Source organism: Cavia porcellus, unplaced genomic scaffold (assembly GCF_034190915.1).
Source record: "Cavia porcellus strain 051 isolate PalLab524CR breed Dunkin Hartley unplaced genomic scaffold, mCavPor4.1 scaffold_17, whole genome shotgun sequence".
Classification (NCBI taxonomy): Eukaryota; Metazoa; Chordata; class Mammalia; order Rodentia; family Caviidae; genus Cavia; species Cavia porcellus.
This window is the reverse complement of record NW_026947500.1, coordinates 56,663,043-56,688,124: the sequence shown is the minus strand read 5'-3', so window position 1 is coordinate 56,688,124 and position 25,082 is coordinate 56,663,043. Positions and strand designations below refer to the sequence as shown.

General features: G+C 57.0%; 3 protein-coding genes across 14 annotated transcripts; 2 read left to right on the top strand and 1 right to left on the bottom strand.

Annotated features, from left to right (window-relative positions):
• The first annotated feature begins 31 nt into the window (after positions 1–31).
• On the top strand, positions 32–8,932 carry Tkfc (triokinase and FMN cyclase). Of its 2 annotated transcripts, XM_003465880.4 has the most exons (18): positions 32–149; positions 1,211–1,320; positions 3,449–3,638; positions 4,067–4,177; positions 4,258–4,439; positions 5,111–5,189; positions 5,380–5,469; positions 5,871–5,905; positions 5,981–6,065; positions 6,143–6,232; positions 6,598–6,714; positions 6,933–7,052; positions 7,176–7,313; positions 7,737–7,843; positions 7,919–8,022; positions 8,139–8,172; positions 8,268–8,357; positions 8,554–8,932. In XM_003465880.4, exons 1-18 carry the CDS (start codon positions 98–100, stop codon positions 8,713–8,715), a joined length of 1,896 nt encoding a protein of 631 aa, XP_003465928.4. In that variant the 5' UTR covers positions 32–97; the 3' UTR covers positions 8,716–8,932. The 2 variants fall into 2 exon arrangements, with proteins under 2 accessions (XP_003465928.4, XP_063084311.1); XM_063228241.1 differs by lacking the exons at positions 32–149; positions 6,598–6,714.
• A 982-nt stretch (positions 8,933–9,914) lies between these two features.
• Positions 9,915–18,321, bottom strand: LOC100726922 (lysosomal membrane ascorbate-dependent ferrireductase CYB561A3). Of its 5 annotated transcripts, none has more exons than XM_063228244.1 (7): positions 18,130–18,318; positions 14,218–14,414; positions 13,015–13,080; positions 12,232–12,440; positions 11,866–12,020; positions 11,140–11,287; positions 10,448–10,659 (listed from the first exon to the last, which is right to left on the bottom strand). In XM_063228244.1, the coding sequence occupies exons 2-7, from the start codon at positions 14,405–14,407 to the stop codon at positions 10,636–10,638; spliced, it is 792 nt and encodes a 263-aa protein (XP_063084314.1). In that variant the 5' UTR covers positions 14,408–14,414; positions 18,130–18,318; the 3' UTR covers positions 10,448–10,635. The 5 variants fall into 5 exon arrangements, 4 of the variants coding, with proteins under 4 accessions (XP_063084312.1, XP_063084313.1, XP_063084314.1 ...); XR_010040291.1 differs by having other exon boundaries at positions 10,472–10,659; positions 11,140–11,301; positions 18,130–18,321; XM_063228242.1 differs by lacking the exon at positions 11,140–11,287 and having other exon boundaries at positions 9,915–10,659; positions 18,130–18,321.
• Positions 18,322–18,529: 208 nt separating this feature from the next.
• Tmem138 (transmembrane protein 138) lies at positions 18,530–23,429 on the top strand. Of its 7 annotated transcripts, none has more exons than XM_063228247.1 (8): positions 18,542–18,666; positions 18,754–18,839; positions 19,352–19,469; positions 20,034–20,119; positions 20,407–20,642; positions 21,360–21,531; positions 22,762–22,837; positions 22,964–23,429. In XM_063228247.1, exons 5-8 carry the CDS (start codon positions 20,515–20,517, stop codon positions 23,074–23,076), a joined length of 489 nt encoding a protein of 162 aa, XP_063084317.1. In that variant the 5' UTR covers positions 18,542–18,666; positions 18,754–18,839; positions 19,352–19,469; positions 20,034–20,119; positions 20,407–20,514; the 3' UTR covers positions 23,077–23,429. The 7 variants fall into 7 exon arrangements, with proteins under 7 accessions (XP_013003908.2, XP_063084317.1, XP_063084316.1 ...); XM_063228246.1 differs by having other exon boundaries at positions 18,754–18,887; XM_063228248.1 differs by lacking the exon at positions 18,754–18,839 and having other exon boundaries at positions 18,562–18,666.
• The last annotated feature ends 1,653 nt before the right edge of the window (positions 23,430–25,082 follow it).

The window sequence follows — 25,082 nt, the reverse complement described above, 5'->3', positions numbered from 1 at the left end:
GCCTCCTGGGCCCCCTGGAGGACTCGCGGTGCCGGATGCGACCAACCAGGAGAGGCCTCGCCCCCCGAGGCCCCGCCCCCGGCGCCCGAATACCCGGATGAGAGCGCGCCTTTCGGGTCCTCAAGAAGCAGAGTTGGCGGCGAGAGTGGGTGGGTGTCTCGCGACACGTTCGTAGCTTATCCGCCTCAAGGTCTCCGGCCCCCACCCGTTCTCAGCCCCCGACTCTGTCCCTCAGTCTGCCCAGCAGCCCTCGGCGCTGTTCCCCCGAGGCCAGAAGGACCGCAGAGGCCGGCGAGGCGCGAAGTGACCGAGTTTGAGTCCTGCCCAGGTGCACCTAGTCCCTCCTTGTGGGTCATTCTTAAGGCCCTCGGGGGCCTGGCTTTGTCAGCATCCCCTCTGCGACACAGTCGCTGAATTTGGCTGGCGGGGACGTCGACGACCGGGATAGCCCTTCAGGCTCAGCTGCACATTGATCTGCAGGATGCTGGGAAGAAGCCCTATCCTGCTTTACAAACGAGGAAGCTGGGCCTCTGGGAGGTTTAACTTAAAGTCGCGTGCCCACCACCATCCCTGTAAATACAGGCATTGCCAGAACAGAGCCGGGTCTAAGTTATGTACATACATCCACGCATACACACATGGGTGAGGTTTACACCTGGGATTCCAACAGCAGGACCCCGCCTGACCTGGAGCCCTGCAATTGTCAGCAGAAAGAGCACAGGCTTTGTAGAAAGCCTGGACACGAGTCTTGAGTACTGACCCTCCCAAGGATGACCTTGGACCATGCCCGGGGCTCTGGGTCTGTTTCCTAGATGAAAAATGGGGTAACAAAGCTGGTTCCTTCCTGGTGTGGTGCCAAGGCCAACAAGAGAAAGTGTGTGATCTTTGTAACTTTATGCAAGAGACGTCTATAAGACAAAGTTACACGTGGCTAACTTTGCTCCCTGATTGTACACCGCGTTTTACACCGAGCGCTGTGACTGGGTGTAAGCCAGCCCCGTGCCCAACACAGATTTATCTGTCCACTGGCAGCCAAGTGCAGGTGTGAACCTTGGTCAGCCCCATGCTGCTCCCCATCCCTAGCCCACGTACTAGAGTTTGGACTTGGTCCGAAGTTTGGGGCACCTCCCTAATCCCCAAGGCCCTGGAGGTTTGACTGTGCCAGTGGACCATCAGCCTTCAGTGGTTTCAATTGTCCCCACACCTGCAGGTGCTGGTGCCAGCTCTGCTGTGCTCAGACCAGTAGCACCTGAAGGACTGCCAGCCTGCAGCAGCTCCGTGCAGAGAGAGAGGCAGCTTGCTTCAGAGCCCCCCACCATGGTGAGTCCTGGGGGGCCAGGGTAGGAGGAGGGCACCCCCACCCAGGGTCCTGGAGTTCCTTCCTCCTTGACCAGCAACTGCTGTCTCATGACATTCAGAGGTTGAGTGGCTCGTCAACAGTTGGCCTCACTCCGTCTCTCCAACTTGCTAGCCAAGTCCCAGAGGGACATGAGGAAGCCTCTGCCTCCTCTGAAGCCCATCTCCATCAGCCGGTGTCTGGATCATATGTGTTGGTTAGAACATTGACAGTTACTTGTTCTGAATAGTCATAGAAGGAGCCAGGGAGAATGAGCTCTCCCCGTTCCGAGCCTGGGACAGGGGCAAATTGGTCCTGGAGCCTGACTGTGCTGTGTGGGAGGTTTACCACGCCCTGGTATTTGCTTCAGGTTACTCTAAAAGCTGATCTGCACTAAAGTAAGCTGTGAACAGAGCTGGGTGCAGATTCCAGCCTGACAGTGACTAGCTGTGTGATCTTTCACAAAAGGTCTGGCCTCTCTTTTCTTCATCTGCCGTGTGGCAGGTTAAGGCCTCTGCTGAGGGGTAGGAGTTAATCAGACTGAATCCCAGGGCCTTACCTAATGCTTGACTTTTCCCAGTCCATCCCTTGTCCCTGGGTGCATTGTCCCCACAGGCCCTTCTCTGGCTCTCGGGCAACCATGGCTGAGATTCTTAGGCAGGACAAATGCTTGAAGGGCAGTGGTGGCAGAAACTGGGCTTGAGGTTGACAGCAGCTCATAGCTCCATGTTTTGTCCCTGACCCTGTGGACTCTTAGAGCCACCAGCCTATGCCCTTCCTTCCTTCCTCCACCTCTCTGCCTCCCGAAGCCACTCAGGCAAGCAGCATAAGGCCACAGCAGGACCAGCTTCTGAGCAAGGCAGACCCCACCCTTGCTGCCTGGGTGACTGTCTGTTTACTCCCTGGGCCAATCTTTCTTCTCCTAGGATTGCTAGGGACTTAAATGAGACACATTGAAAAGCACTTAGAAACAGCCCAGTTCCCAGTCACTGCTCAGCAAACAGCAGTTGATGTTACTCCTTTGCTTGCCCTCCAGGCTGAGCTTCAGCCTCACCCATAAGCAGCTGGCACAGCATGGCCTTGCCCCTGGACAAACTCAGGGCAGGTGGGCAGGCAGGCGGGCAGGCAGGCAGGCTGGCAGGCAGGCACCAGGGCTGTGTTTGTCATAAGGAACCCTACTCATAGTGGTGGCTCTGGAAGGAGCTGCTACTAGAAGCCACTTTGCTAGAACCTGGCTGAGCTGCAAGCCACCAGGTGGCGCCAGGCACCCTCTTCTGGGCCCACAATGGGTTTGGGTCTCCCACTTGAGGACAAAGAAAGGTACTGAGTCCCAGCCAACAGCTATGTTAGCAGCTCAGGGAGGGGAGCAGCTGCTTCCGGTTAAGCCTTCTCAGCCACACAGGTGCACGTTGTGTCCCAGTGATCTGGAGTCACAGAGGGAGAACGGGTACAGAACAGGGTGCAGCTTATCACAGGTGAGGGGCGACTTGAGGCCAAGTCCTCATGGCTTGGGAAGCCTTCCCTCTGGGCCTGGGTCTGCCTGTTCCTCTCCCCTGGCAGAGGCAGCAGCCCAAGGATCTTCCTGTGACAGAAGCAAGCGTGCACTCCACATTCGTTAGTCCATCATACTGGGGACTCTAACCTGTCTTTTTTTTTCATGTTGAAGCTATGTTTCAGGATAAGCTGAAGCCACAGTACAGTTTCTCAATTAGGCACTGAATAAAGAGTCATTAAGCAGTGATGTCACAGAAGCCAGGCATGGTGGCACATGCCTATAAAAATCAGGAGACTGAGGCAAGAAGATTGCTATGAGTTCAGGGCCAGCCTGGACTACATGGCAAGATGCTGTCTCGAAAAAAAGGAAGAATAAAAAGAAGCCAGGAATTTAGCTTAGTGGTATAAGTACCTGCTTAGCCTGCACAAGGTCATGAGTTCAGTCCCCAGTACCAAAAAAAACGAAAAAATAAGTCACAGAATCACCTTCCTGGTGAAATGGGGCCTAGGTCAAGGTGCTGCTGTGTCCTCCAAGCCTGTGTCAGCATGGAGAGAGGCCCTTGGCACAGCAGCATGGCTGGCTGCACCCCAAGCCACATCCTTACCCCTCTCCTGCAGACTTCCAAGAAGTTGGTGAACTCGGTGGTGGGCTGCGCTGATGACGCCCTGGCTGGCCTGGTAGCCTGCAACCCCGGCCTACAGCTGCTTCAGGGCCACCGGGTGGCACTGCGCTCTGACCTGGACAGCCTCAAGGGCCGGGTGGCACTACTGTCTGGCGGAGGTTCTGGCCATGAGCCTGCCCACGCGGGTGAGGGACCTAAGGGGTCACTTGGAGGCCTGCTGGTTGTGTCCCTGGGAGTGTGAGGCCAAAGTCCCTCTGGTAGTCTGCTGTCAGAGCCAGTGATGCTGAATCTTATGAATCTCCTTCCTGAAGCAGGGTTCCTGACCCCACCCCGCCAAGTGGCACTAAGTCCTAAAAGATCCCAGGGGCAAGGACCAGGCTTTGTGTCATCGATGGCTTCCCCACCCACTGGGTGCCAGCCCTATCCTGGGCACATGTCCACTGTGACCCCTAAACAAGCCCCTCTGCTCTCCTAGGCTCTCATCCTGCTCAGAGGGCACAGGTGGCAGCCAGCCAGGACACACACCAGGGAGTTTAGCGAGGCCACTGGGTCCCTGAGGGGTGGCATAGGCACTGCCCCTAAATAACACCCATGCCTGCCCATCTGTCCTCAGGGTTCATTGGGAAGGGGATGCTCACAGGAGTCATCGCAGGAGCCGTGTTCACCTCACCGGCCGTGGGCAGCATCCTGGCTGCCATCAGGGCGGTGGCTCAGGCAGGCACAGGTCAGCTGGCATGGAGCTCCTCCAGGCGGGCCCACAGGGCCAGGGTGGGCAGACCCTGATGAGCTCTGGCCACTCGGCAGTGGGCACCCTCCTCATTGTGAAGAACTACACTGGGGACCGGCTCAACTTTGGCCTGGCCTGTGAGCAGGCCCGCGCTGAGGGTATCCCTGTGGAGATGGTGGTCATCGGCGACGACAGTGCCTTTACTGCCCTGAAGAAGGCCGGCCGGCGGGGCCTCTGCGGCACAGTGCTGATCCACAAGGTAAGTAGCCACACCAGCCAGCCCTCCTCCCCATGTGCCTCCCCCCTAGACTAACCTGTCCTTGCTGGGAGTCAGGGCGCCTGTGCTCTACCTACTGCCCCATCCGTCCCCGAATTGCTGCCAGAGGTGACTAAATGGAAATATACAGCTGGATGGCAGAGCACTTGTCCATGCACAAGGGCCTGGCACTCCTGTCTTCTTCCCGTGTCTGAGCTCTTACTCAGTGCCCTCTCCGCGCTTCAGTGACAAGGACTACAGACTCCTAGCCTCTCTGCACCCGGCCTGCTTCACTGCCCCTGCCCAGGCTATGTCCCTGGAGCTGGGGATGCATCTCTGCCGTCTCTTCACTGTCCTGCATTCTACATGCTTGGTAACAGTTGCTGGATGGGGGCTCAGGAGGCCATAGTCTACGGCTCAAGGAGTCATCTGCTGTCTGTGTGACGTGGGCCACCTCTTGTACTCAGAGCCCATTTCCCATCTATCAAGTCCCTGGTGGCTTTAACAGCCCAGAATTGTTGAGGGCCCAGGAAGGTGTGTCATGAGCCAAGGGAAGATGCGTGTGCCCATACACTGTGGGCCAGGTGGGGTGGAAGACCCACGGTTCCCACTGACAGGCCCCTCCTGGCCCCTAATGGTGGGGGACTCCTTCCCACCGGGCTATCTGGCTTCAGGTGGCAGGGGCACTGGCCGAGGAAGGTGTAGGGCTGGAAGAGATCGCTGAGCGGGTGAGCGAAGTGGCCAAGGCAATGGGTGAGTGCCAGACCCATGACGCAAGCACCTTCTGCTGGCAGATGGGGGCTTCCCAGACAGGACGGACGGGCACCCCAGGGAGCACAGCGGCCTCCTTGTCCTCACTGAGATGAAGACACACAGGGCTGGGTCTCCCAGGGCATCGCCACTGCCCGTCCTGACACCAGGCGTGTGCCCTGCATTGTCCTAGGTACCCTGGGGGTGAGCCTGTCCTCCTGTAGCGTCCCTGGCTCCAGACCCACCTTTGAGCTCGCTGCCAGTGAGGTGGAGCTGGGCCTAGGTAAGTCACAGCCACTGTCCCCGCCTGTGTCCATCTCCTAGGCCTGGTGTCATGTCATGGGCCCTTGTGGCCACCTGCAGCTATGCCCCACTGGTGTCAGTAGTTACAAGTAGAGTTTGAGGCCAGGCTTGGCCACCCTGCCTGACTCCTGCCTGGGTCCTCTATGCCCAGGTGCAGCTTTCTCTCCAGGGAATTCAGGGTCACCTGGCCACAGCCATAGTGCTGTCCCTTCCCTTCTATGAGTCTAGACTGCTGGCATCAGTGTCTGAGCCTTCCAATTAAAGCACTAGCACTAGGCACCCTGTCCTGTTCATGCCAGCCCTGCCTCTGTGCCACATGCCCAATCTGATGAGACAAACTTGTCCCAGGGCCTGGCAGTCACTGACCTCCTCCCTCCACAGGGATCCACGGAGAAGCAGGTGTGCGCCGGGTCCAGGTAAGTGATGCCTATGCCTGGCCAGCCTGAGGCCAAAGCCCCAAGACGTACCTCACCTCTAGCCCCCGGTGACAGATGGCGACTGCCGATGAGATTGTCACGCTCATGCTGGACCACATGACGGATACCTCCAACGTGTCCCACGTGCCCGTGCAGCCAGGTGCGTGGGTTCCTGCCTCTGCACCCCAACCCAACCCACCTCTCAGCGTCTCACCGGGTGTCACTGGGTGCCTGCAGGCTCTTCGGTGGTACTGATGGTCAACAACTTGGGTGGCCTGTCGTTCCTGGAACTGGGCATTGTGGCTGATGCTGCTGTCCGATGTCTTGGTGAGCGCACGCTAGGGACCCCAGCCCTGCAAAGCCAGATGTGAGAGGGGGCCCAAGGAGGTCTCAGGGTAGCCCGGAGCAGAGACTGAGCAGTCGTGGCCTCAGCGGGTCACCATGTGGCCACTTCACCACAGGGCCTTGAGCCCAGTCCCATCTGTGCCTTAGAGCCACAGTCATAGTGCTGCAGGGTCGGCGGGATGCTGGCGTAGCACCTGTACCCCAGGACTGGTGCTGGCCCCCGAGGGCACTGCCAGGGAGCATGGCCATCAGGGTGTCCTTGAAGGACACACTGAAGACTTTGGGCCATGTTCCCACCGGGTCTGCTGCCCTCCCCCACCTCACGGGCCTCCACGCTGGCATTACAGAGGGCCGCAGGGTGAAGATTGCCCGTGCCCTGGTGGGCACCTTCATGTCCGCCCTGGAGATGCCCGGTGTCTCTCTCACTCTCCTGCTGGCAGATGAGCCCCTCTTGAAGCTAATAGGTGAGACAGGGCTCCAGGTCCCCCAGGCCAAGCCCTCAGAACCCACCCTGACCACGCCACCTCCCTGGCTTCTCCCACCAGCTCAGGCTCCAGAGGAGTTGGCACAGGGTCCTCAGACCTGGCTGACTCTTCCCCAGGGACCCTGTGTGTGTGTTGTTGTGCACTGATACCTGCCCTTTCCCTGAGGACCAGTGTCTGAGGTCCCTGTATTGTCCCAGATGCCGAGACTACAGCAGTAGCATGGCCACACATGGCCAAGGTGTCTGTGACTGGGTGGACACGGAGTCGTGCAGCCCCCGCCGCACCCCCAGAGGCTCCTGATGCTGCTGCCACAGGAGGTACCAGGCTGGCTGCTGGGGAGGGATGGGTCCTTATTGGCCCAAGGTGGGGTAGGCAGTGGCCATCAGTGCCCCATTTCATGGATGGTGAGGAACCGAAAGGCCCTGTCCTGTCCTCCCCAGATGTGGCCTCAAAGCAAGCAGCACATGTGCTAGAGTGGGTGTGCAGTGCCCTGCTGGACCTGGAGGAGCACCTCAATGCCCTGGACCGGGCAGCAGGCGATGGGGATTGTGGCACCACACACAGCCGTGCAGCCCGAGGTCAGAGCAGGTCCTGGGGTCGTGGGAGGGGCTGGAGTGGCACCCAGCCTGAGTGGGCTCAGAACAAACCCGAGGCGAGCATGTGAAGGGCTTCGGGGCTGCAGCCTTCCTCTGCCAGCACGCAGGCATTCACAGCACCCTAGCGTCCCCTCCTGGCTTCCTGGAAAGCTTGTCATGTTGCAGGTGTGGGGGCTGTCACCTGGGAAAATGGAGCCTCATTAGGACTCACTCTGCTGCCCACCATTGCACTCACACTGGGAAAGTGGGTGGCGCCCACGTGAGCCAGAGTGGCATGACTGAGTCCATCCAGCAAAGCAGCCAGCAGCCTCTGTCCTGGCAGCCTCCAAGGACATGCATGCTTCTGGTGCAGCCTGGGAGGGAGCGGGAGGGCGTTACCCCGAGTCCCCCACCTTCTGCCTACAGCCATCCAGGAGTGGCTGGAGCAGGGCCCACCGCCCGCCAGCCCTGCACGCCTGCTGTCCAGCCTGTCCATGCTGCTGTTGGAGAAGATGGGGGGCTCCTCCGGGGCAGTGAGTGTGGCAGCCCAGTTGGGAGGGCAGGGGTGGGATGGGGGTGGCAGGCAGCACAGCGTCCTGTACTCCCAGCTCTACGGCCTGTTCCTGACGGCGGCTGCCCAACCCCTAAAGGCCAACACCAACCTGGCGGCCTGGTCTGCCGCCATGGATGCTGGCCTAGATGCCATGCAGAGGTGAGCTGTGCCCGGTGCAACATGCTGAGTAGGGGTGGTGGGTGCACCTGCTCTAGGCCCTGTCTCTGCCCTCAATGTGACCCCTTCCCTGAGCCCATGTTCTCTCTCCTCATCAGGTATGGAAAGGCTGCGCCAGGTGACAGGACCATGGTGTGTACCACCACCTCCCCAGAGCTTGCAGCCCCTGAAGGCCGCCTTAGTGGCAGGGCCTCCCCTCAGCCCCTTCTCTGGCCTTCCTGTTCCAGCTGGATTCCCTGTGGGCAGTGGGACAGGAGCTCCAGGCCTGGAAGCATCCCGGGGCCAAACTTCTACCTGTGCTGACCAAAGCAGTCCAGGTGAGCAGGCAGCCCAGAGCCCTGCCCAGGCCCCTGGGGAGATATTGGAGGGCAGACTGTGCTGGGTCCTGGAAGGGCCGACTGGGGCCCTCAGTGATGACCAGATGAGGTCTGGGCCACCGAAGGCCTTAGCAGGAAGGGAAAGCCTGCTGCCTGGACTGAACCCTCCTGCCCACCTGTCCCCACCTGTCCCCAGAGTGCCACCGCTGCAGCTGAGGCCACCAAGACCATGGAGGCCGCAGCAGGCAGAGCCAGCTACATTAGCTCTGCACGCCTGGACCAGCCAGATCCTGGCGCAGTGGCAGCCGCTGCCATCTTCCGAGCCATCCTGGAGGCCTTGAAGGCACAGGGCATGTGACCACCACCCAGTCACTGCCTCTAGTGTGCCAGGAGCCTGGCACCAGGCCCTGAGAGGGGGTGCAGTCCCAGATTCCCCCATCCTGCCCAGCAGACCTACGTGTGGACGATAAGGCCTCTTTCGAGCTGGCCCAGCCCTGCGCTGACCCGGAACCCTTCCTGGTAGGCTCCCTGAGCCTGAACCCATCTGCATGAAAAAATAAAAGCTGAGAAATAAATTCCTGGGCACCTTTCTTGTGGCTGGGCACTCAGAGCTCCCAGCCTCTGACACATACCTAGGCAGGAGCCACCCAGCAGGCTGTAGCCACCTGCATCTTCAGCAGTGGCAGCCAGGCCAGGCTGCCTGTGGGAGGTGCAGAGGCATGTCCCCAGCACGGTGACGCGAGGGAGAAAACCGTACTGTTCCACAGCTGCCTCCTGCCCCACCAGCCCATCTCCTCCTGGCACCTGGGCTAGCAGGCAAGCCTGCCTGTGGGGCAGCGGGGATGCCATATGCCAGCAAAGGCACACCAGGCGCGCCTGTCCCGAATGGGGGTGCCTAGGCACTCGCATCCCAGGGAACCCAGGCGGCTTCGCAGGAGCTATGGGGTGGAGCAGGGACCACTCCAGGGGTGAGCAAGCAGGGAGGCCCCACACAGGGGTCAGGGCTTCCTGGGGTCACCACTCCTCACCTAGGGAGCTTCCTAGCACCTCCTTTCCTGAGGCAGCTGTGGGCTCCTCTGCCCAGTATGGCCCCTGCCCACCAGGCTGTCCCGGCCTCACATAGACATGGCCTAAGGCCATGCCCGGCCACCGCCTGGCCGGGCGACCTCCAGCCAGTCACTTGTCCCTTCCAGATAGTCACTTTTCAGATTATAAAACAGGAAGCACTTCCTTCCTCTTGCAGTGAGAAGCGCCCCAGGCAGTTAGCTGTCAAGGATCTCAAGGCAGCCCCCCATAGTGCTTCTCCTGGTCCCCAAGGGTCGCCCCTGCTCAAGGCTTCCCCAGGACTTTGCTTAACCAGCGTCCTTTCCACAGAGGAGGCTCCCATGATGTTTCTGTGACACCAGCATGACCGGAGAGTGGCCTGGTTAGGGGGATGGGGCCCCACAGCTCCTGACACCATAACCACCCTACCCCAGTGCCACATGGTCCCCAAACTGGAAAAAGATACCTTTCAGCCACTAGACCACAGGGCTTAACAGACAGGACAGAGGCAGCTTTAGAAACACTGCATTTAATGAAGCCAAGCTCATGACGGAAACATCCGCTCATGGGACAGCCCTGTGCCAGGGCAACTGGCCAGCCACCTTCCTGTCAGGCTGGGCCTAGCCCAAGAGGCACGCGGAGCCCAGGCCGGCATGCAGGGGAGTGAAGGAGTGGACCAAGCAGGAAGCCCTTGGAAGGCACCTGCCCCGCAAAGCGGCCCTGGTTTCTGGTGGCCAACTGTGGGAGACGAGGGTACATGGGGCCTATGGCCAGCAGGGGAAGCAAGGTAACCTCCCTCCTTGCCATCCTGGGACCCTGGGGGTGACAGGCACACAGGTGGGGGTCCAGTTGCACTCACACCCCAGCTAGAGCAGCATGGAATCCACAGCATCTCACGCTCACACACACTGGGGGCAGCAAGACAACACTTGGGACCAACAGCCAGGTACAGGGGCCCTGGTCATGTGCTCATTGCCCCCAAGCCACCTGAAATGGGCTCTGCCTAAATCCGGCTCTTCCCTGTGGATCGGCCCCATCTACCCGGAGAGCAGCGCCATAGCAGTGTCCAGGCCTGAGTAAGGGTCCTGTGCAGAGGACCTGAGAAGTTCCTGCAAGGACACCAGGGAGTAGGGGCAACACTGGCAAGGAGACGTTGCCAATGCCAGGCAGGCCAAATGGATCACACTTCCAGGGGTTGCAGACTGCAGCGGGGGCTTCGCAGGCCCTTCCCATGTCACTTGTGCTCGCACAACAGGGGCTGTAGAGAGGGCAGAGCAGAGGGGTAAATGGCCTGCATGGCCAGTGAAGCCCAACCCATGCCTTACACCCACCTAGACAGCCCATGCCCCAGCCTCCGGGTCTCCTGGAAGGCACTGGACTCTGATTCCCGCATACACAACCTTCCTCCCCACATCTGCCAGGTGCTCAAGTGGTGAGGATGCCCAGACCTGCTCCAGGCACTGTCCTATGGCCACAGCCTGGGGGCTGGCTGAGCTGACGGGACCATATGCCCTCATCAGGCTGGAGCTTTTCCTTGGGGAAGTAGAGGCCCCACGTCACTCCCAGAGCACAGGAAGGGAAGAGCTAGACAGCGTGTCCCTGCTGTGCCTAAGACTGCCTCCAGCTCCTCACTTCCCCAGGCTGTGAGGCACACCCCTGGGAAAGGCCCTGTCCTTCCTTGGCAGTCCCCACTGGACCTGGCCTAAGTTGCCCTCGAATAGGAACCAGTGGCCCAAACCTGGGTGCCAGGCTCTGGGCGTTTCCATGATGAAGCCAGGAGAACATAGAGGACCAGCATTGCAAAGGTCACCACCAGCAGTCCCGTGATGTTGGCAAAGATGGCCTCACTGGGCAGGCTCTGGTACGGCATGGTGGCATTCCTGGGGCTGACAGAACATGGCTGTGAGACGGGAAATACGATGCCACTAATCAGGGAGAATGCTCCCCTCTGATCATCCCAGCTTGCTGAGTACCTGCCACAGCGACACCTATATGATGCTCCAAGCGGAGCACTGCCACCTGCTGGGCAAGTCACAGCCTCCCCAGCCTCAGTGCCTTTAGGCCTTCGTTTGTTCTGTCTGGGGACAAAGTGCTACTTTGTGGTTTGAGTGGCATCTAACTTGCTAAGGTGCCTAGATTAACCCTGAATTACCAACCCTCCTGCCTAGCCTCCCAGATGCTGTGGTGACAGGCTTTGGTGTCCTCATCTCTAAGTAGTGGTGGCAGAGTGCACAAACTGCAGGGAAGCAGAGTGGATCACAGCTCTGACAGCAGGGCCTGGCAAGCTGACCAAGCACCACCCCCGTCCCTGGCTCCAAGGACAGCCCTGTTGCCCTCCTGCAGGAACAGCCCGGGAGGGTCGCCGGCACCAGCACTGTGCACTGCTCACGCCTCAGAACCACAGCCCCCCCCCCCCCCCGACTCCATCCCACCCTGCTCTGCCTTGGAGACCCTGCACGCTTACAGGCTGAAGAACAGCTTCTCATTGATGCCGGAGATGACAGCTGCCACAGACAGAGACAGGATGGCAGCTCCGAAGAAGACATGGAGTGGCTTCAAGAGGCTACGCAGCCACAGTGGTGCCCAGGGCAGCAGGAAGATGGCGAAGCCAAGGGACCACTGAGGGGCAAGGGATGTGCTGAAGCTGCTGGGCTCCTGCCCCAGTACCCCACAGCCCAGCCTGGCCCAACCCAGCACCCAGTCACCCCCAGGCTGTACCCATCTCCAGCACCCGCACCGGTAAACCCCTCTCCTACCGAAGCCACTGCTCAGAGAACAGGAACATGGGACCAGGGGTGCCCAGGGGCCGTAGAGCAGGGTGGGCACCTACCTGGCAGGCAAAGAGGATGACGGCAGCAAGGCCCAACCAGCTATGCAGGGAGTACAGGTGGGCGACTCCAGTATGGCTGTGATACCCGAAGACAGCAACCAGCCCCACCATAGTGAAGACAAAAGCCACCAGATGCAGGGCCGCATGCAGGGCCTTCCAGGGCAGCCGGGGCCCCAGCCACGCCTGAGGCAGGCGGTATACCAGTGATGCTGCACAGAGAATGGCAGTTGGGCTGACCCCAGTCAGCCATCCCTGCCCTGTCCCACCCCATCCCATCAGGAAGAAATCAGGCTAGGCTTCAGTGTCCTCCCCGCCATCATCCCAGGACAGCAGTCACCAAAGGGGTGAGGCTGTGGGTGCATAAGGAAGGAAGCCAAGAGCAGCTGTGCACGCCTGGAAGCCCAGCTGCTCAGGAGACCAATGTAGGAGGACCAGGAGCTCAAGGCCAGCCCAGACAACTCAGTGAGACTGCCTCAAAACAGTAAAACTAAGAAAAGGGGGAAGGCTGGGGATACAGCCCAGCGCAAAGCCCCATGCTGAACTGCAGTGCCTCTTGCAAAGACATACCCGCCACTAATGCTAGATAAATGTGGTTTGAACACCCTGTGCGGGTTAAAAAGCACTGCCTCATCAAACTAAATTCTCAACCAGGCATGTGGTGCACGCCCATGATCCCAGCACGAGTTTGAGACCAGTTAGTGAGTTCAAAGCTAGTTTCGACTACACACTGAAACCCTGTCTCAAAACGAAAAACAAAAATCCAATTCTCACAACCAAGATTACCTGCCAAGAAGACAGGCCATGGCTGGGGTCCAAGGTGCACCCCTGTAATCCCAGCTTTCTGGAAGGCTGAGGCAGGAGGATGACAAGGTCAAGGCTGGCATGGGCAACACAGTGAGACATCCATCTCAACAGCAAATCAAAAAAAATAGCAAAGAACAGGTGTCAGGCTCAATTCACACAGGTCAGGGCTCCAGCTCTGCCTCAGCGATCTGGTACTCTTTCCTATCAACAGGGATAACACAGCCTGCCCCACAGCTGCCTCTGGGAGGTACATACAGTAAGCTGCTGCTACCAATGGCATTATCCCACCTTGGTTTTGAGACAGGGTCTTCCTACATGGCCCACAGGGTGATGCTCCTGCCTCAGCCTCCTGCCTGGCTGCCACTATCCCCGTTCACTAGTGGAGATAGCAGCTCACTCCCCACTTCACAAGGTGCAGATTTCAATGCGTGGGACAAAAACAAAGCCCAAGAGAGAATGTGAGCCTGAGTCAGGACCCTGAAAATGCCGGGGGGCTTTGGCCCCTGGTGCTTCCAGGGCAGAGGAAGCAAACTGCAACCCTTAGGCCCCAGACCCACCCCTGGTACATAGCTCCTGAGCACAGTGCCTGTATTCACCGCAGCTGCAGGCCTGATGTCGAGAAGCCAAGCAGTAGCAGTGCAGGGTGCGTGGCTTGTAAAGCCTACAAGTCTCTTCTGTTTCATTTTACTTGTGGCACTGGGGATTGAACCTAGGCCTTTACACTGAGCAGCGTCCTCAGCCCTCTTTATTTATTCGTTTGACAGTCTCGCTATGCAGCCCAGGGTGGCACTGAACTCACAGCGATCCTCCCACCTCAGCCTCCTGAGTGCTGGACTACAGGTGTGCGACTCCACACCCAGCCCTCAATGTATGTTTTATTTTGAAGACTGGCTCTCCCTCAGGTGCAATGTTGCCTAGGCTGGGGCAGAATTTAACAATCCTGCTGCCCCAGCTTCCCAGAGTGCAGAGAAGGCCGGGCATGTGCCCTACACTTGGCTGAAGGCCAGCAATATTCACTTGCTGGTCCTCAGCAGTGTTTGCTGACTCCTGCCCCAAGTACCGAGATGCCCATGCCCTTACCACTTGCTCCCTGAAAGCCAGCCGCATGTAGTAGCTGCCAGTATAGCCCAAGCCTAGCACGGACAAGGTGACCATGCCCGGTGCCCCATGATCCCCACTCACCGACCCCATAGAGCACCACCATGCCTGATACCATAAGCACTGGGTGCCAGTTGAACATGTGCAGGCTGCCATCCCACGCGAAGTAACCATGCCAGTGCCGGGTCCAGTAGGTGATGAGGAGGATGCAGAGGAAGCCCAGGCAGCCCAGCAGCAGGCAGGCCAGGTAGAAGCCCCTGGAAGCCATTGCCATCACGCTCCTGGAAGGGATAGGAGTCATGTGTTCCCAAGGGGCTAGGCCAGGCTGGCTGCCCCTGGAACTCAGTCATCCTCTGGGTCCAGGACACGGATTCTGCTTCAGCTCCCTACCCCTCATCTGGGCACTGCTCCAAATGCCTTGACTCCCAAGGGGGCACCAGAGGAGTGCGACTCACAGCAACACCTCGAAGGGCTGCAGGTTTCCAGAATTTTCGTGAGTTTTTGTTGTTGTTGTTCTACCGGTGATGGAACCCAAGACTACACACACAGCAGGCAAGTGCTCAACCACTGAGCTACCACCCCAAATACTTTTTTCAATTTTGAGACAGCATGTTGCTAAATTGCCCTCGTTGGCCTTGAACTTGCAGTCTTCCTGCCTCAGCCTGCTGAGTAGCTGGGATTACATCTGGGCCTCTGTAACCAGTTGAGAAATTTGAAATATTTGCATGTTGCATATTTTGAGCTTCATTTTGGTGATCAAAAAGCTATAGAATGTAGCTGGGCATAATGGCAGACACCTGTGATCCCTGCACTAGGGTGGCTGAGGCAAGAGGATCTCTGTGAGTTCCATGTTACCCTGAGCAACATAGTAAGTTTAAGGCTGGGCTGAACCACACAGTGAGACCCTGTCTTGAAAAAAGTAAAAGAAAACCATAAATAAAGTTCCATAACACTTCAGATTCTGGATGGCCTGGGACGCTGACCTATAGCCCCTTCTATAGAAGGCTCCTCCTTCCCAGATGGGGTAACTCCAGGACCAGGGGTGACTTGGCTTTCACCCTAGACCAAGACTCCCTGAATCCACTGCCAGCCACAGGTATCTCCAGCCTCACACTTCTGCTTTCTCCTCTCTAGGGAAAGTCCAGGGAGAAAAAGAGGAAGCAAGAACTCACGCTCTAGAAAACATGAGGGTTAATTTTAGAGTTTTCCACATCTGCACAGTAAACTCAGAAGCCAGCTCTGGTTTCAGGCCTGACCACATGTTCCTGAAGCTGCTCTGAGAAGCCACACACGGCCCTAGGTATGAGGCTCAGGGGCAGAGAGCTCTCCAGAATGCCAGGACCCAGGCCCCATGTGCATGTGCATATGCACACGGCAGAAGCTTCACACTTAGACCTCAGTTGGGCACCCCACCCCATGGTCTCACTGCAGAATCAGCTGTAACCCCAGGAGTGGCCACACCTAATTCTTCTCCTCTGGACAGGGCAGGGGCTCTGGTTCTCACTGCCTGGGCACCTTGTACCCCTGTTTGCATTAGAAAGAAACAGAGTAGTAAGAGCTACACACTGAACACCAGCTGTGAATGCCGGACCCCCACACTGCCCCTCTGCAAGCAGCAGCACACCTTCTTACACACACAAACAGACACACACATGGAAACCGAAACTCAGAAGCACTATGTAATTCTGTCAGGACAATGTGGGTAGCAGGGTCAAACCCATGGCTGCTGGCTTCCTAGCCCACAGCAGGCACTTTCCCCTCGGCCAAGGCTGTCAGCAAGACAAACAGTGTGCAGGAAATTTTGACAGCCAACTATTAGGACACATTCTACTTATTATTCTTACAGGATTTTATCCAAACTGCTAACAAAAGCTGTAGCAGGCTGGGAATAAGGGCACAAGCCTACAGTCCCAGCTACTAGGGAGGCTGAGGCAGCAAAGATCATTTGAGCCCAGAAGTTCAAGGCCGGCTTGGGCACGGAGAACTTGTTGCTAAAAACAAACAAAACCCCAAAGCTCACAGTCCCTGCACCTGCCCAACCCTCTCAACAGCACTGATGCCAAGCTGCACTAGGCTAGTTCCTCACACTGGGACAGGCACTAGGCTCTCAAAGGCCAGCTGCACCAGCCGACACCTCCAGGAGAGGAAGACCTGAACCGGGGAAGAGCAAGCTTCCCAAGACAGAGGGCAGGCATGATTCCTGCCACTGACCTCGAGAGCTAGCCACTAAGCCGGGAGAGTCACTCACTATTGCGCTAGGAGCTGCCTCCTTGGCTCCTGCCTGGGCAGACAAGTTCTAGCTAGCCAGGCCTCCTACGTGGCAGCTGTAAGGAATCTCCATCAGCAGGCTCCAGCAGCCAATGACATCTACTTCCATAATCTTTTTTTGAGCGGGAAAGTAACTTTATACTGAGCTGCCTCCCCAGCTCTTTATTTTTTGAGACAGTCTCATTAAGTGGCTAAGTTGCCCAGGTCAGGCTTAAACTTGCCATCCTTCTACCTCAGCTTCCCAGAGTATTGGGGTCCCAATCTTTTTTTCTTTAAACAAGTAATTAATGATCCAAAAATGACTGTATTCACCTCTGAAGGTGATTCACCTCTGAAGTCCTGAATTACTGCTGTATGACCGGATTACAGAGATTAATGGGACACTTTCCTGGCCATGTACAGGAAAGCCATAGTGCACTGCCCACAGCACACAGACATGCCATGGGGAATGGCGGTGACACTGCATGCAGGCACTGCACTGGGGCTTCAGGAGTGCTCACCAAGGTGGTCTCCTGCCTCACCCTCCTCTGTAGAGCCTAGTTCTAAGGCAGGAGCCAGCAAACTCTTCAGCAAGGCCCAGGTAACTAATACTTTGGTCTCTGCCACTGCTGTCACCTGCCTTGCTACTGCACCACACTGCAGCAGCAGCCACAACCTCTTAGCCGTGAGCATGACTGTGTTCCAAGGGCCCTCTGGTGACGCTGATATGGGACCGTATCCTGATCTTCACATGTCAGACGAATGTGATGCTTCAGCCAGGCATAATGGGACAGCCCTGTCATTCCAGTACTCCAGGCTGAGGCAAGAGGAAGTTGCTGAAACTCAGCAACCTAGTGGACCTGCCTCAAAGCTAAGTTCAATCTCCAATACCCCCAAAAATCCTTTTTATTTTTTCAGTCATTTAAACGTGTAAAAACTATTCAGGTGGCTGGATGTGGCCAGTTGTAGGCTGTGACTTGCTCTTGGTCCACCCTGATCTAAGGAATCTACTGTAAGCTAATCAGTCCCTCATTTCCTTTGCACAGAGAGTTCCAGGACAGTGAAGGCAAACATCTTAAACTTTTCAGCAACACAGCCTGATGCAGCATGCGTGCCACAGGTTTGCCATGCTAGGATCAGGCTTAGAAGTGAGAAATGGGTATGTCCCATGGGGCTCTTAGTCTTAGAAAAAGGCTCTATGTATTCCAAACTCTCACACTACTCTCAAATTTTAGAATCGCAGAGACAAAAGAACAAAAAGTGCTGCTCCCCCATCTTGGGAATCGTCAGAACGAGACTTAGGATTCAAGCCCTAAACCCTTATCTAACAAAGAGGAAAGTGACTTAGCCAAGACTGAAACTGGTCCTCTCTGCCTCAGTGCCCAGGGTGCCGCCTCTCCCAGGGGATAAGCGACCCGATATCCCACGTAGGTGAGTAAGCCAAGCCAGCCACAGTCCCAAAGCCACGGGACTGAGTCAGGGCTGACAGCTGTCCCCTCCGCACGGCATCTGGTCCCGGTCAACTTCGGATGGAAAACGAGGCAGGGGCTCGACTGCTTTCCGCACCTCCCCCAAAGCGTTCGCGCTTTCACACTATTGCCTCTGCAAGGAAGGGCGCGGAGCACAATGTCCATTTCCTGAAAGCGCAAACTGAAGCGGAGACAGGGCTAGCAACAGCGCGAAGCACAGGGGCAGCCGAACCAACACTTGAACCCAGGTCCCTGACATCCCAATCGGGCTCTTTCTCACCCCTAAACCGCAGCTGCACGCCACGGGACGGGGACTCTGAAGGCCGCCTCTCGCCTCTGGGAGCCGCTGCGGCTACTGCCCCAAGTCCTGGAACTAGCGTTCGAGATGTTCCCAGCCCGCCTTTCCAAGAATATCTACCAGCCAGGTGCCTGGTGCTCTTATAGGCTCACTGAACTTCCGGTTGCGCGCGAGGCCTCCTGGGAAATGGAGTCCAGGCTCTGCGGTCACCCATTACCAACATTCCGGCCGCCAGGCCACTGTTTCTCGGCCGGCGCACCGTGATGTGTCTGCTGTGTTCCTCGTCTCTCATCCCGAAGAGGGAGAAACATTGTGGTTAACGTACAGCCTCCTTATGGGGGCTCTCAACATAAGCAGAGGGTTGGAGAGCCAGGAGCAGGCGGGCACCGAACGCAAAGGACAAACATGGCGGCCCGCTGGACACCGAACAGGAGGAGGTGGCCATCTACTTCCGGAACTTCTGGTCGGCTTCCGGAGATAGCCCAGTGTCCCCATGGCAACCGCCGCGGGCTCTCAGAGGTGAGTGCGGGTGAGGAGAAAATGGATACAGTGGCCAGAAATCAGAACATTTGTCGCAGTTGTTTTGTGTTTGAACTTTTGCCAAAGAGTCCCACTCGGACGTGGATTGGGAAGAGTGAGGAAAACTGCTACAGGACAAGGCGGGCGGCCAGTTTTGAGCGCGGCGCTGCGCGGTGCGGCGGGGACCCCAGACGCCGACGTTGGCCGGGGCGAGCCTGGGGGTGACTTAACCTGGGAGCGTTTGGGGCTTCCCATGCGCTGCGCCGCAAGGATAACAGACGTGGGCGGTGGAGCGGGGCGATATCCGGGCCCGGAGCGTCCCGGCACTGTCCTTCCTGGCTTCTTTCTGACTTCTGCGCGGCCGCGGACTGCTAATCCGGGATTAAGGGACATTGGTGGGCGGAGCCTGGGGGCAGTGCTTTCTGACTCTTCGGGCCTTGTGGTGGTGGTGGTGGTGGTGGTGATTTGTTGTTCTTGGGCTTTGTTGTTGTTGCTGCTGTTGGGTATTTGTTTGTTTGTGTTTCGAGACAGGGTCTCACTGTATAGTTCAGGCTGGCCTTGAACTTACCATGCAGCCAGGGCTGGGGTCCAGCTCCCTAGTGTCCTGTTGCCTTTACCTCTAAAGTGCTGGGACTGCAAGCCTGGGCCACCCCAACCGGCCATTGGTTTTGTTTCTTTGAAACAGGCTCACACCAAGTAGCTCAGGTTGATCTTGAACTCACAGTAAACCTCCTACCTCAGCCTCCTGAATGCTAGGAGTACAGAGCTGCGCTACCAGGCCTGGTGCATTTTGTCATTCGCAGGTAGAGCTGATCTAGCTACAGCATCACAGGGCGCCCCCAGAACAACTTTGGTGGGTGGTTGTTTTGTTTTGTTTCTTTTAATTTGTGGGTCTTGAGATCTGTGACTACGAAGAACCAGCTCCTCTTACCTGGGCCTGCTGTGTTGTTGCACTGCCTTGAAGTGACCTTATCAGGGGAGCCTTTTTTGCTTGCATTGCTTCCTGCATGCAGTGTTCCTGCATGCACCACTTCCCACCTGACATGGGCCCCTTTCCCACCTGATTTCACACCAGGCAGACAGGGGTGTGCTTAAGAGCAGGCTATACCCAGTGCTCTTCCAAATTGGGGCTCAGCAGTTACCAGCTAGGTAAGTGGAACTCTTTTAGGCCCCTAGGCTTCTGCTTTCTTATCTGTAACAGGGGTATTACTACAGTGTATCTTCCAGCCCTCTCAGTAATGTCAGTGCCTATAGACCTCCTTGGTACTGCAAGTGATACATAGTAGGTGTTTGTTCCTTCCCCTTCTGCTGGAGATTGAGCCTCAGCTCACTGTGAGCTGCGTGCCAAGTCACCCTTCTCCCTTTAGGAGGGTCTCACAGTCGCTGAGTTGCCCAAGCTGAGCTCGGACTCAAGATTGTCTTGCATCAGCCTCCCAGAGTGTTAAGATTACAGGTGAGCACCGCCACACCCTACTTGGTTTGCCACTGTGTCCCACCTACTCCTGTCATGTTACCAGGCAGTTGCCCTGATTCCTAGTACTCCTAGATTTTGGGGTCCAGAGCAGCTCTGCCTCTCGAGAGTCTGAGTGCAGAGAGAGGTTTAAAGTGAGGGCTCCCATGAGGAGCAACAAGCTGGGGCACTGCAGTTGCTGGCTTTGTTCATTTGTTTGCCACAGTGGGTGCTCGGTCTGTGTTTCTGAGCAGCAGATTTCTAAAATCGCCTCTCTTTTTGCCTCAAAGGTCCTTGGTCTAGTGCACGAGGAGCAGCTCTGACTGGGACGGACCCAGCACCCTCTGCAGCACCCAGGGACTGTGGGATGTGGCCCGTGCCCCAAGAGCAGCTGGACGATGCTGCAGACCAGCAACTACAGCCTGGTGCTGTCCCTGCAGTGCCTGCTGCTAGCCTATGACCTCTTCGCCAATGCCTTCTCTGAGCTGCTCCGAGGGGCACCCGTCGTCCAGCTGGTGCTCTTCATGTGAGCGTAGCCCACAGGCCTTGGGGCCCAGGGTAAAGGGACAGAGTCAGACACAGGCGCCAGGAATGTAATTCAGTGGCACAGGCACCTGTCTGGCAAGCACCAGGTCCTGGGTTTGATTCCCAGGACCAAAAAAATACAAGGGTACACTGACCTGGGTTCCGAAGGGCATGGATGCAGCCCAGGGCTGGGGAGTCTCTTGACCACTCTTTTCTTCCTTTGCTGCTGCCCTGCAGGAGGTCAAGAGGTGGCAGGTGACACAGCGAGCCCCAGGCCAGTGGTGGGAGCCCATAGCATCCCTGGAAAGCGCTGGAAGCTGGCCGGCACTACAGGGCATTCCACAGCTGGATCGGGGCCTAATTAGCAGTGGTCACAGAGTTCCCTGGAGAGGGACACTAGCCACCTCAGGCAAGGTCAGGTGGCCACCTGCTACTGAGTGCCACCGGCTGCAGGACGCTCGAGGCTGCCTTCTGTACAGGGGCCGCAGGGTCCTCTGGAGACAGGAGACAGGGCCCTAGCAGGGTATTGGGAATGGACCCACCCCACAGCAGCAGGACCTGGGAGGATGTGCGCCCTCAGCCACTGTGCACTGCAACCCAAGTCACTGGGTGCCTAGCTTTTGTCACTGGGTGCTAAAGCCTGTGCTGCTGCAAGAAGGGACAAGCCCAATGGTGCCCTGGCCCAGACCTCCATGGGGCGCTCTGTTCTCCTCTGCAGCATCCAGGACATCTCGGTCCTCTTCAATGTCATCATCGTTTTCCTCATGTTCTTCAACACCTTCGTCTTCCAGGCTGGCCTGGTCAGCCTCCTGTTTCGTAAGTTCAAGGGCACCATCATCCTGACGGCCGCCTACTTCGCACTCAGCATCTCCCTACATGTGTGGCTCATGGTAAGCAGTGGCTCCAGTCCCAGCTCTCCAGAGCCCACAGCTCCCCCAGGAGCCCAGGCTTGGTGGACCCCATTGCGGGACATGAGCAAAAGGAGTGTTTGGTCTGGGTCCGGGGCTCACAGTACTTTCTCTCAGCCTCCTGTGTGCAGTTGAGCTTTTAGATTTGTCTTTGGGTTGCCTGTCCATTTTGCTGTCCTTTGCTTTTTGAGATAGGGGTCGCTGTGTAGTTCAGTCTGATCTCAAAATCCATCCTGCCTCAGCCTCTCGAGTGCTGAGATTATAGACATGCGCAACCATGCCAGATTGTCAGGTTGTTTTGTTTTGTTTTAGTACCGGGGTCGAACTCACGACTGCATGCTTGCAAGGCAGGCACTGAGCTAAATCCCTAGCCCCTGTCAAGTTTTTTTTGCAGGATGGGGGATTGAACCCCAGTTTTTTACACTGAGCTCCACCTCAGCCATCTTTATTTTGACACAGGGTCTCACAAAATTATTTAGTTGCCCAGGCTCAGTTCAAACTTGAGATCCTCCTGCCTCAGCCTTCTGAGTGCTAGGATTGCCAGTAAGCTCCAGCATGCTCCACTCAGAAGCACTGGAGTTGTTGTCTTTGTTATGGAGCCAGGGACGGGAGCAGGATCTTGCTGTGCTAGGCAGGTTGTGCCCCAGAGCAAAGCATAAGGGCTGTTGTGTGGTGCCAGGTGATCTCACCTCCTGTCAGTAACAGGGCTTCGACTTGCAGCTGAGCCAGCCTCAGCCGTTAGGCAGATGCACGTGGGGTGTCACTGTGCCGGGCTGGGTGGGGCCAGTGGCATCTGGGTCAGCAGCCAGTAGGGGAGCTGCTGCCCATGGCACCCTGCACCCTTTGTGGCTGCAGGACGTGTCCCTCAGACCCTGGATCTGGGCTAGGGACAGAACTGAAATGTGTGTCTCAAACGGATGAGGCCCAGGTTCTATGCCCAATTTCACAGCAAAACCAGGGTACAGCCAAGCCTGGGGCCCAGGCCCTTTGTACCACTGTGGCCTCGGCTGCCCACGCATGACCCAGGGAGAGGTGCGGCCATGCCACTGTCCCGGACCCTGTGCTAGACTGAGAGAGGCTCCAGCCTCATGCCCTAGGGTTTCCTTTTATGGCTAGAAGGGGGCCTGGGCACTGTGGAGAAGTGAGTGCTGACCCAGAGCCCATGAGAGACAGTGGGGCTTCGTGTGATACTGACCCATCCCTCTCCTCCAGAACCTGCGCTGGAAGAACTCCAAGAGCTTTGTGTGGACCAGCGGGCTGCAGGCACTGTTCGTGCTCCAGAGGCTGGGTAAAGATACACAGCCACAGGCTGGTGGGGCTGGCAGGGTGGGTCTGCCCTGCCCTGCCCTGAGGAAGGCAGCAGGTGCAGGCCCAGGCCCGGGCCCGGGCCCAACACTTCTGCTTTCTACTGCAGCGGCAGTGCTCTACTGCTACTTCTATAAGCGTACGGCCATGCGGCTGGGCGACCCCCGCTTCTACTGCGACTCTCTGTGGCTGCGCAAGGAGTTCCTGCAGGGCTCAAGGTGACACCTCGGCCTGCCTGGTGGAAACCATGATGGCCGTCACAACAGGCACCCACGGCACACAAGGACGGCTTGGCCAACTGCGGCATCAGGGAAGCGCCCTTTGGGGCTGCTGTGGTCCCTGTGCCTGGCTAGCTCTGCCCAAGCTACCCACCTTCTCCCACCTCCTCCACCCAGGGCTCCCGGGGACAGTGGACCCCTAGTCCCTGTGTTCTGGTACCACCCAGACTGACTTAGAACGCTACAAGCTCAAGCTCTGCACCCCTGACCAACTGTACCATAACATTTAGATTTTATACCTAAGGGACATTTTTACATTTTATAAATAGGAAGTAAATTGAACTGCTTTTCCACAAAGACTGGAAGCTGTCTATATAGCTGACCCTGCCTGCAATCAAGTAGCATGCCAGGTCCAGCCTCAGTGTCGCCTTCACCCCCAGCAAACAGGGCACTGCCCAGGACAGGTATTTTTTGAGCCCATGGTGAGCCCTGTCTGTCCACCCAACCCTGGAGCTCCTTGGCCTGCATGGCAGGAGAAATGCCAGGTGCTCCCTGGCTTAGGGCTTAGCAGATTGGGCACTGGCTTCTGGCCTCACACACCTTTGGCCAGCAGGGCAGCTAGGGTGGGCAGCTGACCCAGGGTGACCTCAGGTAGAGGGCCAGCGGGCTTCACCTGGAACATGAGCGTCATCTCCTGCAGACTGGGCCAGGTCTGTTCCCTGAGCCATGGTGGAAGCCAAGAGCTTCCAGGCAGACCAGGCTGAGTGCGGGGCCTGGCTTGGGCCTGACGCCACATCCCACCAGACGGTCACCCTGTGAAGCCTAGGGTGAGGTCACATCATGTCATCCCAGCATTGTGAGGCTGGGGTGGGAAGGTCAAGAGTTTGAGGCCTACCTGTGCCACAGAGCAAGAACCCATCTCAAAAAAAATATCTGTTTAAGAAACAAGGAATGAGGGGCTGGGGATTTAGCTCAGTGGCATAAGCGCCTGCCTTGCAAGCAGCAGTCATGAGTTCGATCCCTGGTACCGATAAAAATGAAAAAGACAAAAAAAAAAAAAAAAAGAAAGAAAAGAAAAGAAACAAGGAATGCGCAGGTGACAGCCACCTCTTTAAGCAAAGGGCCAGACAACAGATATCTTAGGTGTGGGCTTGAACCTGTTCAGTCTGACATGGGATGTGAAACTGGATTTGGTGCATAAAATTGCTGTGAGTTTGAGACCAGCCTGGGCTACATAGTGAGTTCAAGGTCAGCCTGCACTACATAGCCAGACGTTGTCTCAAATAGCCTCCGCCCAAAAGAAAAGATTTTAAAATGGTTAGAAAAGGTAAGCCAAGCATGACTGTAATTCTAGCTCCCTGGAAGCTGAGGCAGGAGGATCACTGGTACCCACAGTTAAGACCAACCTGGCAACATTGCAAGGTCTCACCTCAAAAGCAGTGAAGATGGAGTATTCAGGACGCAGAGGCCCCAGCCACTGCCCTTTCATCAGAATGAGCAGGTCTAACATGCTGCCATTCGCTGTTATTATTCCTTTATCTGTGAAAAGGGGGAGCAGTAGCTGCCTGTTGCTTACAGAAGCTCTTAGAGGAGCACTCCAGCCTTGCCCAGCACCCCTGGGCATCCCCAGTAGCAGCTTGAGTGTTTCCAGCTGTCTTTGCAGCCACTGAGTGTAACCAGTTACTATTTCCTCGCTGCCGTATGGCGCCCTGTGGCCCATAAGTCCCCAGGGGTGTGCAGGTGCATATGTGCACTTGAATGTGTTTTAATGCATTTGCATGGTACAAAACTCAAATTATGACAAGGTTTAAGTTGGGGCCAGTACCTTATTGTAAATCCAGCTAGTCAGGAGGCAGAGGCAGGAGGATCCTCCAGTTACCTAAACAAGTCAGTGAAAACAGTCCATGGCACCAGGACTCAGCATTACCAATGAATGGTTGTAGCTTAATGTCTGCCTGCTGTTCCAGCCATCGACCTTCTGTACCCTGCTCCTGACGGTCTGTCATCTGT

What these genes read in the sequence shown, in the direction of transcription:
- Tkfc (XM_003465880.4), top strand. Translation starts at nt 98, where the DNA reads ATGAGAGCGCGCCTTTCGGGTCCTCAAGAAGCAGAGTTGGCGGCGAGA. An exon ending in ACACAGCCGTGCAGCCCGAG is followed by an intron (nt 7,314 to 7,736) that starts GTCAGAGCAGGT and finishes TTCTGCCTACAG; the next exon opens with CCATCCAGGAGTGGCTGGAG. An exon ending in TGCTGACCAAAGCAGTCCAG is followed by an intron (nt 8,358 to 8,553) that starts GTGAGCAGGCAG and finishes ACCTGTCCCCAG; the next exon opens with AGTGCCACCGCTGCAGCTGA.
- Tmem138 (XM_013148454.3), top strand. Translation starts at nt 20,515, where the DNA reads ATGCTGCAGACCAGCAACTACAGCCTGGTGCTGTCCCTGCAGTGCCTG. An exon ending in CCCTACATGTGTGGCTCATG is followed by an intron (nt 21,532 to 22,761) that starts GTAAGCAGTGGC and finishes CCTCTCCTCCAG; the next exon opens with AACCTGCGCTGGAAGAACTC. An exon ending in GTTCGTGCTCCAGAGGCTGG is followed by an intron (nt 22,838 to 22,963) that starts GTAAAGATACAC and finishes TTTCTACTGCAG; the next exon opens with CGGCAGTGCTCTACTGCTAC.
- LOC100726922 (XM_063228242.1), bottom strand. Translation starts at nt 14,407, where the DNA reads ATGGCAATGGCTTCCAGGGGCTTCTACCTGGCCTGCCTGCTGCTGGGC. An exon ending in GGTGGTGCTCTATGGGGTCG is followed by an intron (nt 13,081 to 14,217) that starts GTGAGTGGGGAT and finishes CTCCTGCCTCAG; the next exon opens with CCTTCCAGAAAGCTGGGATT. An exon ending in ATGGCCTGTCTTCTTGGCAG is followed by an intron (nt 12,441 to 13,014) that starts GTAATCTTGGTT and finishes TTCTCTGTGCAG; the next exon opens with CATCACTGGTATACCGCCTG.